We start from the raw sequence: 14,682 nt of genomic DNA, 5'->3' as shown, positions 1-14,682 counted from the left end.
AGTCTGTACACTAGCCCAGCAGGCACCTCAGGGGAATGCTTTGAAAGCAATGGGTTAGATCCTCAGCTACAATTCACATCAGTCACTTCAAGGGATCTACCTCACCCTGCACCAACTGAGGATCTGTGGCCACATGCATGCCATCAGTTTGGCTACAGCTTACTTTGAAATTACAGAGAAGAACAAATTAGGTAGATTGAAATGTATTGTACACAACGGAGACTGCGTCTTGGCTCTTGGCCTCGTCCATTGCACCAGTAACGTCCTTATCGGGCAAATCCAAGCGATGCTGTGCAGAAAATGCTGGGGAACTCTTGTTGAAGCCTCCTTGCTCATGACTGTCTTCTGCACCCCAGTCCCCTCTACTGTTACAGTGCTGCTCATCTGTATGTTCTCTACCAGCAATTCTTTGACATCCCTAGGACACAACGTACATAAAATAAGCAAAGCATTCAGAAATACTTTTGTAACTTCACACTTCAGTCATTACAAATCAGCAAAGTATGAATGCTGTTTTCTGAGAAAGGACACTATGTCTGATCCCACAACACTTGCACATGGGGGTGGTTCTCCTTAAACACCTCATCTCACTGAAACTAGCCCACACTGAAGGGTTTTATACATCTGACCTCAACTGTGTTACAATGTAGGGTGTTCTGAGGTCAAGCTGCCCTCCAGTGCCAGACACGAGATGGATTTAAGTTCGACCAATTTCTTTGAAATATACTCGGCTTAAAAACGTCTGCCCTAACTAGGACATGTGGTCTTACTTTGGTCAAAAATTCTTACACACAGAAGTCCCTTCCTTCCCTTCCTTCACATTGAAAACTAAATTCCTCGTGTCAGTGTGGACTGTTTGCTCAAGTCAGAGTGGTTTTACTGGATTTCAGGATCGGTTTGAAGCTTGGCAGGAGGTTTCACATTCATGTCAGAAACAAGGTGGCTATTTTTTTTTTCCAGATTTGTATGCAAAAAGAGAAGTGCACAGACACTACTGCCATGCAGGTTTGCACAGGTATCTAAATTTTTTTGATGGTATTAGTACAGTAACTACTATTACTGCTATTATTACCACACTAATTTGTAGTGACATCCTTCCAAATCCTTTGTTAGAAAAAGGCCTGAGAAACTCATAGCACATTCTCAACATTAACAAAAATATCATAAAGATTGTCAGTGTTCTTATGCATACTCGAAAACTGAATAAATTTTTTGACTGTTTGAAATGACTTCTGAACAACTGATGCTACAATACTCCAGACTTTTACAAAGATTTTGGTCAACATTTTCCTGTTAGGATGACCACAGTGCAGGGATTTAGATTTTTCTGTGCAGTGCAGGCTCACTAGCTGGACCTGTTGCCAAGCTTGCTCAAGGCAATGATGCCAGTCTCTCAAAATCATCCACAACCCATAGCGAGCAAAGGGACCTTCTGTCCCTCATCCCTAACCGAGAGAAACTTGAATGGGGCCTCTGTGCACTTCAGGGGTTCCCAGCTGCCTTCCTGACCCAGGTGGGCTGGTGATAGCAGTGGATGGCACAGCCAGCAGATTTCAGACTACTCCACCTACTTCTGGGGAACAGCCTGTTCTCAGGCTGTATTCAGCCTGTATTCAGCCTGTATTTAGGCTGCACAGCAGCAGGACAGTCTTTTTACTCCTTTGCGCTCATACTGACACCATGGCGATAAACCCAGCTTTAGGACAGGCAGCCTGATATTCTGCATACTCCCAACAGGAGTGGAGGTAAGTTGATTACATACATAAACTGTTTTCAAAGCCACATCGCTTTTCATCAAAGAGAAAGCTCCATGTTTGACTCAAAATCTATTTTCACTGACTGCAGTATTGGCTATGATCATGTGCAAAACCAAAACCTCACAGATACTTAAACAAAGGCACCCTCATCTGCAAATTTTTGTTTCACTGTATTCTATCCACATAATCAGACTTACTGACATTTTATGGGAAAATGATCTCTACAGAGGATTTTTCACATATAAATACACATATATACATACAATATTTTCTTTCTTTTATTCTTTACTATTAAGGTTTTAGTTGTATGGTTCAGGATCCTTGCTGTGAAAGCTCCTTTCTGCATCATTGGAGATAGTTCCTTTGACATACTAAAGCTCAGTGAAATATCTAAAACAGCCCAAAAGCTACACAAAATTCATCTGCAGTGTCCACCATGGTACTGGAATTCTTGCTATATTCACTGAAAAGATCATCAAAGGTCACAAATATGTATGTACTTAATGACATCTGAAGTTTTTTCATCTAAATCAGTCAAAATCAATGTTCAAGTACACCCCATAATAGCAGAAGTGACATTTCATTTCAGAAGCAAGCTTCCATATTGTTCTGCTCTAGTCTCAATTAGTAGCTACTATCATTTTAATAGCTGTCAGCGGTGGATATAAGAATAATTCTACCAAGCACTTCTACAAAGTAATAGGCTGAGAATTTTTGTAGTGGACAATGTTATAAAAATACAATAGGTCGCCATATTGTTATGCCAGCATAAAATTGTGCCTATTCATATGTCTCCCTATATGATTTAGTAAGCCATAAAAATTAATAACTGCAAAGGATCCTGAGTCACACAAAGGCTAATCAGACACAGGGCCCATGAAATCTCTATAAAATGACTCCCAGGCTTGGGTAAGGGCCACATCCACACTGGCTCCACATTTTGCAGCATCTCCTCTCACTAAATAAAAAGAATAAATTTAAATACTGGATTTGAAAATGATGAGAAGTTTGGGGTATTTGGCTTCCTAATCACAATCCAAATTATAAAAATGGGCCAATCTTTCGATAAGAACAAAAGAAGAAAAGGACCAGTAAAGGAGAAAGAAAAATCAATAAGATTAATAGATTTTTCTAAGCAGACAGTATTAGAGTTTTCCATGAGGTATCAACCATTCTTTCACACATAGTTGTGTGGAAGTTCTTATAAAAAAGTTTCTAAAGACATATGATTAAATGCAAGGGGATAGAGTATTTTAGAAAACAGCCGTAGTTTTGTTGGATTTAGTCCATTTAAATTTAATACCAATTCAGTATGAAACAGCAAAATACAAAATATAAAAATAAAAATAATAAGGAATTATAATGGAAAGGCTAACTCAACCTTAATTATAGCAGTAATACCAACATTACTATAATACAATTATAAGCAATACATTAGTAGGTATGTAGATACATGTAGGGCTTGATATTTGTGGTAGACCAGTTGCTCAAGGCCACTAAATTATTAATTTACATCGAACATCAGCTAAATGTGCAAGAAACTTCAATTTTAATGAGCAACAGTGGAAATTTCTGTGCACTGTGCAGAATACACAGGCTGAATTAAATTTCTGACTTTGGAAAACATTGTTAGTCTGCCCTTTGTCAGTGGAAAGACCAGAAACTTCTATGTGCAGCCTGGAGGTATGTGGTTTAATCTGTGGTGATGAAAAACAAAAGTCATCAAAGACAATCTTGAATAGAATATGAAATGGACAGACCATTATGCACACTTCTTTTCTCTGAAATCCCCAAAGCAATTTATGTTTGAGGGCTTGGTTTTCGTCGCACTCTTTGGATATTATAATTTTGGGCTTCATTACAGGGTAGAGGCTATATTAAAGAGGCTCCATTTGTCTTTCTTTTTTAATATAACAAATATGCATATGATTTCATTCAGTAGAAATTAAAAATGTTACACTATATACTGGCATTGAGGTTGAGTTTGGTCAACCACATAAAATAATACTTTGCAGTCTTAAATGCCTTTCATCAGAGGATATTCAAGTGCTTTGCTAACATTAGTCAAGCCTCACAACACCCCTGTGAGGTAGGTAAAACACATAGGAGAAGGAGGATTTCATTCAGCATGGACATGATAACATCTCTCGGCATTAGGTTCACTAGCACTGCAACACATCACAGAGCTTTAGGGCTTACTATAAGGCAAAGAGTTAATTGTGCAAGAGCACAGGATTCCCTCTTCTTTTAGTTAAATATGGTCAAGCTAACGTACCAAACTGCGAAGCAAATGACCACATATGCATTTCAACCACAAACAGCATCCTCTGTGCAGTAAAAGACACAAAATAAGAGGCTCAAGATGGGTGCTTTAGCCCATGATAACGGTAGGGCAGCTTAGTTATGGGATGTTTCTACCAGTTCTTGAGGATCAGAGTGCCAAGGGAATGACAGCCCAGAAAGCAATACTGTCTCCACACGACTCTGATAATGCCTGAAGATGCCAGGTTTGGGTTCATTCTGCACTAACATTACAATTCAAAAACAACTACTGGGCATAAGCAACTGCTACTGTAAAGCATTTTGGTAATTTCCATGCCCTGTGAAGGATACAACCAGATATAATGCCTGTTCTCTAATTAGGCTGGCCACATGTTCCCAGTTTACAAGCAATGATGTGGTCAGATGGTTGTGGTGGGCTGGGCTGGGGTAAAGAAACACTGTTGTACATCTACAATCACACTGAAGCTGCTGCAACCTGCCTCCTGTAAACTCTCTATAGCTTTGTTGCTTTTTTTTTTTTCCTCCCTTCATGGTGCAGACATAGGAGAGTACTTGACCCTAAGATGCATCAGTTTTATCCTTTTCACGTAGCACCAATGGTGCAGATGGTCTTTGTACAACTAACATTTTCACTACGTAACATCTCACAGATTAATGACTGAGAAAAAAAAAGAAACAAGCATATGATTAAGAAAAGCATCACTCATCTAGAGCAGTCTATATGAAATAAAAGCAAAGAGAAAAACAACGTTCACAGTATTAGCCAGTACAAATAAATCCACACACAAATCTTTCTCCATATTTCACTTTCCTAAGTTGGTATAAAATGTATATCCCATATTTGCAAAATATTGCCCACATAGAGAATCTGATTTCTGTATTATAATAAAACACTACTGCGGCCGGTCTACCAGATTCAAGACAGCTCTTGATTAATTTTGTCTTTGAATGCAAGACATTCTCCCCTTTTGCTAATTTCCATTTGAATCCTTTCTTTGTTTATAATATTTGTGCATTATCAGCTGCATAAGTCATTACTGCACAGGTTGGGTGACCGATCATGAATACCACTGCCTTGTAAAATTGCTCAGAAGAGGTGGTTCATGGATTCTATAAAATCAATGCAAAGTTCTCGTCATAAACACTGCATACGTTCACAGCTAAATATACATGGTTTCACTGATCAGCAGTGAATAAATTTATATAATTATAGTGCATCAATGATGTCCTCTCTTATTCTCATTTTCTCTCTCTCCCCCCACAAAATGCTAATTTTAATATAGGAATATGGAGACTGCAGCTACATACATGACAACTGGCAACTCAAAAAATGAGCTGGCACCCTTGTAATCATTAAAAGACAATTTCAGTTGTGGACTAATTGGCAGCTAATGGGAAAGACAACTTTATATCTCATACTGCCCAAAGTTGGAAGCCTTCCGCATTTCCCTTTCCTTCCCTTCCTTTTGTTCGATGCAACACTGATTGTCATAGGTAGTCTTTGTGCTTTGTATAATGCCCATTGTTGATGTAACTGGAATTCACATACAAAATGTGGCTGTTATACATAAGCATGCTAGAATACAGGCAGGGACAATACAAGCATGCACAAAATAGTCTTTGAAGGTTTTTTTGTTTGTTAGTTTTTCTTCACCATTTACATGCACCACTTAATATAATGTTTGGTTGTGTACACTGAGGACTGGATTTCACAAGCATTCATGACCTTCTCTTCTGAAGAGCTTCTTGACAATTTCACAAGAACCCAGTGTAAAAACAAAACAAACCAAAAAACAACAAACAAAACACAATTAAGAAAAAGGAAAAAGAAAACTTCTCCCTGGAATCTGATCTTGTCTTCATGATTTTAATGTTGAACATTTCTAAAATTTCTTTTCCTTTTGCAGAGCTTCAGGTTAAAAGTTCAGTTGGAAAGACAGATTAGTGTGTCAAGGATTTTCTTAGCCACTGGAATAGTTCTTCCTTATAAAGCCTTTGCCACCGCACGTTGGCTTCCACTGTTTCCACAGCACGGGAGAAAGAGGCAGCAGCTCCCTCTTCATAACTCTTTATAAAGTTCTTTAGCTGGAAGTACAATTTAACAGGTTAAATTTGCAAGAACTAAAGAAAGTAAATATTTTCAGTTCATGTAAACGTGTCAGGCATTTAGAACAAACCTCCACAATCACCACTGCAGTAAATGTACTATCATGTAGAAGGATTTAAAAGGAAATGTAATAAGATAGCAGACTGTCAATTATATGTGATGCAATTGCTTCAAATTGCACTGGAAGATATTGACATGTTAGTGCTGGATCACATTAATATCATTTCCTCCACCTCTCTCATAGCCCAGCTGCTGCACTGCACAGACAGATGGGCTGCTCTGAACTTTTTTTCCTACCTAAGAAACTAAACTGGGAGCACTCTAAGTGCTTCTAATTCAGGTTTATGTGCAAATGTCAGTAGAATGCAGCCCTGATGCCCTTTGGTTCAATCAAACTTCATTCTAAATTTATTTACTTTTGATTTGCAGAACCCTTTTTATGATATAATACAAGCTGGTTGTTTAGAAAAGGAAGGGATGGTTACAGTGGAAAGAGGATGGCAACAAAGCAAGCGGGCACTCATATTTGAATCTTTTTTTGATCTTTGAATGCCTGTAACAGATTCTTTCCCTTATGAGAAAACTTTGATCTTTTTTTCAGCAAACTGAAAAGGCCTCTTCTCATGTATACTCAAATTATAGCACTAGCCCCTGGATTATTATAGCTGATGGCACTGGTGTGCTTTGAATTACTGTTCTTTTTAAGTGAGAGCTGCAAGGCTGATCTGCACAGTAGGTTGCTGGTTATATTGACTTGTATAAAATTAGGTAGTTTTAGCTGCAGTTATTCATGATTAGTAAATTTTTGTTTCCTGGTGATACCAGAATCACCTTGTGTGTTTAAATCTAACTTCCAACTGCTTACCTTTGTGTATGGGCTCAAAACTGAAAAAGCTGGTCCTGCAGATATCTCATTCCCGTCCCAGCTAAAAGGATGGGAGGATCCTGGGAACTATCAAAATCAGACCTTGCCTGATCTCTGTAGTTTTTATAACAAATTTTTTTACGTGTCCAGTTTCTTTTCTGGGAAGTATGAACAGACAGCCTGCCAATGCTGTCATGGAGGTAGAAACTGAGAGTACAGAAGGCTCCCTTTTGCAGGTCAGATACTCAAGTGTCAGCCAGTACCATCCTTCCCACCTGGGTAGCCTTGAGGAGACAGCTGTGGCTCTTCCCAAAGTACCAGAGGCCACTTGACTTGAGTGCAGACAAATGGTTGGGCACAAATATCACAGCAGAATCAGAGTTCAATTAACGGTGATTATGCTGCGTATGAATCATTTGATCCATTTGGGGTAACATTGAGCAGAGCATAAACAGAATGTAAGGCAACTGCACAAATACCTTAGTCAGGGCAGGTGTTAAGTTAAAACGAGAGATCATGGCAATCTAAATAAGGAGTAATTAGCATTTAGAACAAATTATTGTGATGCTATTTGGTCAGAATATCAGGGTTTACAGCTTTTCTCACGTTGAAATACAGTAGGCAATAGAAAAACAGAGAAGGCTCTTGTAGCTTCTACTTTCACCACTGAGGTTTTTCTTAGGGCTGCTCTCTGCAGCATCAGCTAACCTGGACAGAAAGATCTCTTGTTCAGCTTCTCAACCAAAAGTAAAGAGAAAAAAAAAAAAAAAACAGTCCTACTTATCCAGCCAAGCCTTTGCTCCAGAGTTATTTCTAGTTTTTCTTTCAACATCAGAACACTTAAAAGTGAGATCCTAATCTCCTAGGTAAAGTATACTATATTTTAGAGATGTAAAACCCTGTTTCAAGTTAAATGTTCAGATAAGGGCCTGCCACATCTTAGTGGAAGAAAAAGAAAGAATTACTGTAGCAAGATCCTGCCAGATGAATGGAAGAAATACAAAATTTTAGAGTACCAAGAGCTACCTATACTACCCACCTCCTGGTACCTCCTCTACACATTGGGGTGCCTTTGCAGTCTGCTCCTCATCCTCATGCTGTCCGACTCCAGCTGAGCAGCCAGGGTTCCTACACAAACACTGCTGTCCCAGTCCTTCAGTGCTGCCCTTGACTGAGTGTAAAGGAACCCAAAGTCACTCCTTGTCCTTCCAGGCCTGCTTTCATTCAGCAGACACATTTTTTCAGCTTCTCTGACCTTAGCAGCTGCTGACACCTAATTGCTCCTGCCCTGCTCCATCCTTACAACAAAAACAGCCTCACATACTGAAAGTAACTTAAAATTACCTCTCTTAGTTCTTCTTCAGTATTAAGGAATTCTGTGACCCCACTGATAAGCTTTGAATTCATAAATAATGCTTCTCCATACCTGTAAGGACAAAAAGAAGACTCAGAGAGTTAGTGCAAGAACCAGGCCAGCTGAAAATGAAAAAGTAGTCTTTTGTAAGCAAGGGAAGATGTGGGACAATTCTGGAGGTCCAAGAGTATAGCATTGGAATCAGACATTGGCATTCCAGTGTTTCATGCCGAAAACCTGGACTGAGACCTTCTAAGCTGAGCTCTTTGTAGTTAACTTTTAGTCAGACACTACTAAGCAGAATGGGCTTAATTGCAGTCACAGATGAGATTTCCAAAGGAGGAGAGGACCAAACTGGAAGAACATCCCATGTTTAACAAAACAGCTTTCCACATCATGACACCAAGAAGCTCAAATACAGGCACCATAGAAGGAGAGAAACAGCAACTAAGGAGAAATATTCGGAGGAGCTGTACCATTACCATGCACTTTTGGAATTGCTGCAGCTTTTCCTGCATTTTCCATTCATCCACCTTATCTACATTACAAATAGCCTCTGGATAAGTGAACTGAGTCAAATCCTCTTGTTCCAGTACCTGATAATTAAAATAATGCTGATATAAAATAACAGTGCTAAAATAATTCCCAGAGCCATGATGTAACATGCTCAAAGAACCAACCTGTCAATGAAAATTCAAAAGCTTGAGCAAAGAATATTTAAAAGCCAATTTGTTGTTGTTGGGTAGGATATTCAATGGCAATCAGCAATAACGTTCTGCAGGTAGTTTGAAACTGGCCATTCAAACACTACTCTTCCACCTTCTTGTCCACAAGCTTTTTTTTGACCCTCCCAGACAAAGCAGCTATATCGCTGATAAGATAAGATAAGAACCAGACTACGCCTGAAGTTTTGCATCACATGTTGGAATAGCTTGTGGTGATGTTTTTTTTAAATGTTTCTAGTATGGAGAATGCAATTCCACTGGAAACCGAAAGCAGGTCTTCAAGTTAGCCATCAGCATAGCAAGAGGCACTTTACAAATAGTTATCCTTATCTGCACATACATCCAAAGCAATACCTAGCTAATCTGAACTGGACTGTTTTAAAGAATTCAGCTCGCTTGTCAGACATTCATAAGTAATGTTAATAGACTTCACTACAATTAAGTTTGTCTGGGGGAACAATTCAGTTCATACCCTGCTTTTACAAACTGATAGAGAGGAGGAATTCAAAATTCAAAGTGAAATGAACTAGTACAGACACAGCTTTCTGTTCTGCTTCTATTAGCCCTAAATTAATTACCCTTAAATACCTAAGTACTGTAAGCCTGACAGTCATCCAAAAGGGAGAGAGAAAGAGAAAGGGAGAGGGACAGGCACAGAGAGAGGAATAGAGAGGTGGAAAGAAATGAGAAATTATGTTTTTTGAGAAGTTTCTGTTTTAAGGAAGGTGTGTGTTGTGTTGCTTGGTACCTTGAGCTTGTATGAAGGGAATTATTGCTATAGGGACCAAAAATCCTACTCCCTGACCACTAATATCCATGAATTATTCATGGATATTTCAGCAAGTACATGTCTTTTTCCAAAAACTTCAGTCACACTGACATATAGAGCCATCCAGAGGCAAACGCCTCCTATGGGAAGTATGGATTTCATGGTCCTTTAAGCACGTTTAGGCTTTCTAACAAAGCCCTTTATTATTACATTCTCAGCTTAGCTTCATAATTGACTGCTTGGAAAATTGGAAGCTGCTCTTGATGGGGTCTTTTGACAAGGTTACCAATCCACTTTACAGAAGTAACCTCATGAAAAACCATTGCAAGGTTTTTATTTTTCTTGCAGTCTGCATTGTAGCCACAGTGTGAACAAGTAGCAAAATTCCTTCCATTGAAAACTATGCCTTCGTGAAGACCTACACTGATTACTGACCATTATGCATATTTGGTAAAAAGTCAGCCACTAATAGCAATTTTGAAACAGCCTCTGCTGGCAAAACGTCTAGTAAAGATACCTCCTAAAATAGTATTTTGCAGGTGAAACATAAAAATGGATATAAATATGTGAGAAAGTGTTTTGTCTTGCAAATATCAGTCTTCCTACACTTCATAGAAAAGACAAAGGCTCTCCAGAAGCAGAACCTTAAACACTTCCTAGAAACATTGTAGAGTCATGGGCTGTCCTGTACTTGTGGGGAAGTGATCCTCCAATGCCTTACACTTGTACAAGCTTTGTACTTATGTGAACTGAACTTGGAAGGCAGCATATTCCATTTACTTTGGACAGATGCAAATGACTTCCCACGTATTGACAAATTCCCCCCCAAATGACAAATGATTCAGCACTTGAGAATGGAGGAATTCATACATGCAGCTGTTAGAGTAAATTTTCACACATAGACACGTGCACACACGATCAAAATAATTTAGAGGCCCAAGTATTGCACACTCAACTAACAGTTCAAGCAGAGAACTTTCAATTTTATTTTTCAGACTTTTTTAAAACCTGGCAGTCTTACTCCCACTAACTTCTTACAAAAGACTTATAAGGCACCTCAGTTTCTATGTAATCTTTGTAAATGGGATATAAGCTTTTTTTTAAGACTTCCATCATTATTGGTATCTTCTGGGCAATGCGTATACAAGTATAATGTAAAAATATAAAGGGATAATAATATTTTGTTGTCATTCTAACTGTTTGATATGCAGTGTTTTAAAGTTAGAGGAAATAGTGTTATAGCATAATTCAATCGCCCTCAGCTATTTCATATTACTATCTGATACGACAACATCTTTTATAATAAATTCAATGGAAAATACCATAGAGATATCATCTTATTAAATTAATGTTTATTACAAAGTATTACAGTTTTAAATAAAGTTAAATGATGAATTATAATGCCAGAAAAATGTCTTGGGACAGAGTATACTTGAACTATAATTCAGCAGCAAAGCTTGCATTTTAATAAAGTACCAGTGTGTCAAGCTTAAATTAGAAGCCTAATTCTGCATTTAATCATGTATTTCACTGAATATTTTAAGGGACAAGGTGTTAGACCAATTCTACCCTCTGCAATTCTCTCTTAAAAGGTTTTAATCTGTAATTACAAAATTAAATTATTTTCAATAGGCATCACACATGCTTGTATGAAGTATTTTGTTCCACTGCATTGAATTCTTTGGCAATTGACAGAAACTCCACTGGATGTCCCTTTCAGAAAAAAGCACAAGGTGTATGTCAACTACTACAATCCTTTTGATGACCCTGACTAGTGTTTGGAGATCAAACTGAATGCATGTAATACAAAGTCCATGTTGGGCAGTAGACTTTGCTATTTTCTCATTTAAGAAAAAAAAAAAAAGAATACGACAGGTTTTTCGATGAGGCCTTGCTGATTGCTGTGAAGTCAGATAACACGGTGATGCATACCAAATGAGATAAATAAAATTCTACTTTTAAGTGCAGTTAAGCTATCTAAAATTAAAACACGTATACGAAAAAAAAAATGCATCTGGCATAATTTTCTAAATATCGTCCATTTGCCTACACTGGTTAACTGTGATCATGCTTAAAATCACAGGTGTTAGCTAGGTTGGCAGATGAACATATTTGCTGAGGCAGGACACTTCTGCATATGCAACTTCTGCACATGTGTTTGCAACAATATGAATTTTGACAATTTATGCCTAAATTGTTTAGGCATAAATGCCTGTATAAACTCCTGGAGGAACACAAAAAATTAGCTCCTATCCTGTGCATAACAAACTGCACTGGGCAGCACTTGGCTGCCATCTACTTTCTGTATAAAAGTCCAGAAGAAAAGGGGATGACATGATATTAGCATCAGAAATCCTTTTGAAAGCAGAAATATTTCAAGAAGAGGTTTGTTTGTTTTTGTTTGTTTTTGTTTTTCCACAGTTGAATAAATGTGCTTGAATATATATATATATATATATATATATACACATGTATATATTATGGTTTTTTTTCTACCACACTTAAAATCAGCACAATTCCTTTGGGAACTACTGCTTTTTTATCTACGTAAAGGTAGAACTGCAGCACTTGACATGCGTCTAGAATTCATTATCATAAGCATAGATACAATACAGTAACAGGTATATATATACAGATGATCTCTAAGAGAGAAATGTTTCCATGAATGTATGATAATATATGAATACATGTATTTGTGACTCCTATGTATACATTTCATATTTAGAGACATATTTCTATTTACAAATAAAAAGAGAGTGGGTTAGATTCAGGAACTTACATGAATAAATACATATACAATACTTACATGAATTACATCAAAACAAGAAAACAGACATAAATTTAATTTTTTATCTTTACCTGGCATTTAATATTTTCCATTTTTCTCTGAAAAACTTCCAAGCAAGATCTCTTCCATGTGGATTTCGAGCTACATGGATTATCACATCAATTGCATCCTGATCCAGGACAACTTCTGAGTTGAGAGACAAATTCAAAAGCCTAATAGGAATAACAAGGAAAAAAAAATCCTATTTAGATCTGCCAACGCATATTCTGACAACAGCATGTCTAAAAACTCTCAGAATAAACAAACAAAGAAAAACCAACCAACCAACCAAACAAAAAAACCTGCCAGTTTGTTTAAGTCTCCAGGTTTCTTGGTTTATTTCTATAATTCCAAAGATCAGACATATTTATGAATCAGAATAAACTTTAGTTTTGGTACTGAATGCTGGTACTTTAGAAGATAGCATAGCTGGAGGGATGGAAAAGGATTTCAGCAAAAGCTGAGTGGAACCTTCCATGTAAATTTTTATGAAATCAATAAGATCAGACTGGTCAATACATTTATGTAAAGGGTATGCCAACAAAACATAACAATTATTATAAGATTTCAAACACCTCTTATGAATTTAGAACAATTCGGAAGTGAAATGACATATGTTTTAATTTTCATGTGTAATAATGCAAAAACATGAGACAGTTTACATGGATAGATGCCTGTGCTTTAAAAGCCAAGTTTTTTTCATTTAGACCGAAGCTCAAGTGATGATCCATAAATATTGAAATGATTATCAGTAACGGTCAGATACAGATACATAATATTTTGTACCTATTGAGCAAATTTCTGTCATCACTGCAAGTTAAGGCTTCTAATAATATTTTTTTCTCAGACACTGCTATGGTAGAATGAAATTTCATCCAAATGAACTCCCATACGTCTTCATCCATCAGTGAAACTCCTGTACAGTAGACAATGTCTCTCACATTAAGTGGGATTCTAAAAAAGAAATCAGTAATAGCACTGTGTTAAATAAGCAGCTTCTTGACACTGGAAACTAAGGAAGAACATCACTACTTTTAGGAGACTCCAAAATTAAAGTGCAACAGTAATCACTTTCTGGAAAACTACATTTACATCTCTTTACTTCCACCAAAATCTTCCCAGACGTCCTGATGGATTTTCTAATAGGCAACACATGCTTGACATTCCTTTCATAACCATCATTTTGTCAAAAGAATATAAATCATGGTTGTCCAGTTCATCAACATGTAATGTACCACATAACCTGCAGGACAGGTAACATAAGCTCTACAAATTAGCTCGGGATCTTATCAGCCTGCTGCTGGGCTCTGCGCCAAAACTCCTCTTCCTGTCCTTAGTACTGAGGTTTCAAAGTGGGAGCTGATCAGCCAGAAACTGCTCCTTGCTTGTGTCGTAAAGTGCTTCATACTCATACAGAAACATACAAGGAGAAAACTCTACTTAAAAACGGTGTTTTCAGAAGCAAAGAAAACACAGAAATCTGTTCATTTGTTCTTCTTATCAATAGTAATACAAAAACAGCCATGCTATAGGATAGTTGTGAACCGATGAGCTACTCAAGTATTATAAATGCAGGCTACAGTTAAATGAAACGGCTTCTTGAAGCCAAATTCAGACCTAGTATCGGATGTGCATTTGTACGTTTTCTTCTAAAAAGATCTCAGCTGGGCTTTCAAATTCCTACCTTGCTTATGTTTCCTATACAAGCATAGAAGCTGAAGCATTTGCCAGCTGCAGGATATTCCTACAAGTAAAGCTAGAGCTTTCTCAGAGAAATATGCTTCTGATTTGAAGGAAAATGCCCTCTCTTTTTGCTGGTAAAAACTGTAGCAAAATACCCTTATCTGGTTACCAATAGCTGGCTTGAATCACCTCTGGAACTTCATACGCAAAATCTCTTTAGAGACTCTAGAAGTACAGAAAGCTGCTGTCAGTGTCTGGGCAGTAATACAGTGGGACAGAGAATGAAATTTCTATGGTAAAATTTGATATCAA

The 14,682-nt window shown here is 37.5% G+C and overlaps 1 protein-coding gene across 1 annotated transcript in view; it reads right to left on the bottom strand.

Annotated features, from left to right (window-relative positions):
• Nucleotides 1–4,562: 4,562 nt before the first annotated feature.
• The window catches only part of TRHDE (thyrotropin releasing hormone degrading enzyme), a 204,650-nt gene continuing 194,530 nt past the window's right edge, over nucleotides 4,563–14,682 (bottom strand). Inside the window, 4 exon segments of the mRNA XM_040553451.1 lie at nucleotides 4,563–6,125; nucleotides 8,357–8,438; nucleotides 12,720–12,860; nucleotides 13,474–13,641. Coding sequence (XP_040409385.1) covers nucleotides 5,982–6,125; nucleotides 8,357–8,438; nucleotides 12,720–12,860; nucleotides 13,474–13,641 — 535 coding nt within the window. The 3' untranslated portion in view covers nucleotides 4,563–5,981.

This window comes from Cygnus olor, chromosome 1, assembly GCF_009769625.2.
Source record: "Cygnus olor isolate bCygOlo1 chromosome 1, bCygOlo1.pri.v2, whole genome shotgun sequence".
Classification (NCBI taxonomy): Eukaryota; Metazoa; Chordata; class Aves; order Anseriformes; family Anatidae; genus Cygnus; species Cygnus olor.
The sequence above is the reverse complement of the archived record's forward strand: the minus strand, read 5'-3'. Positions and strand labels throughout refer to the sequence as shown.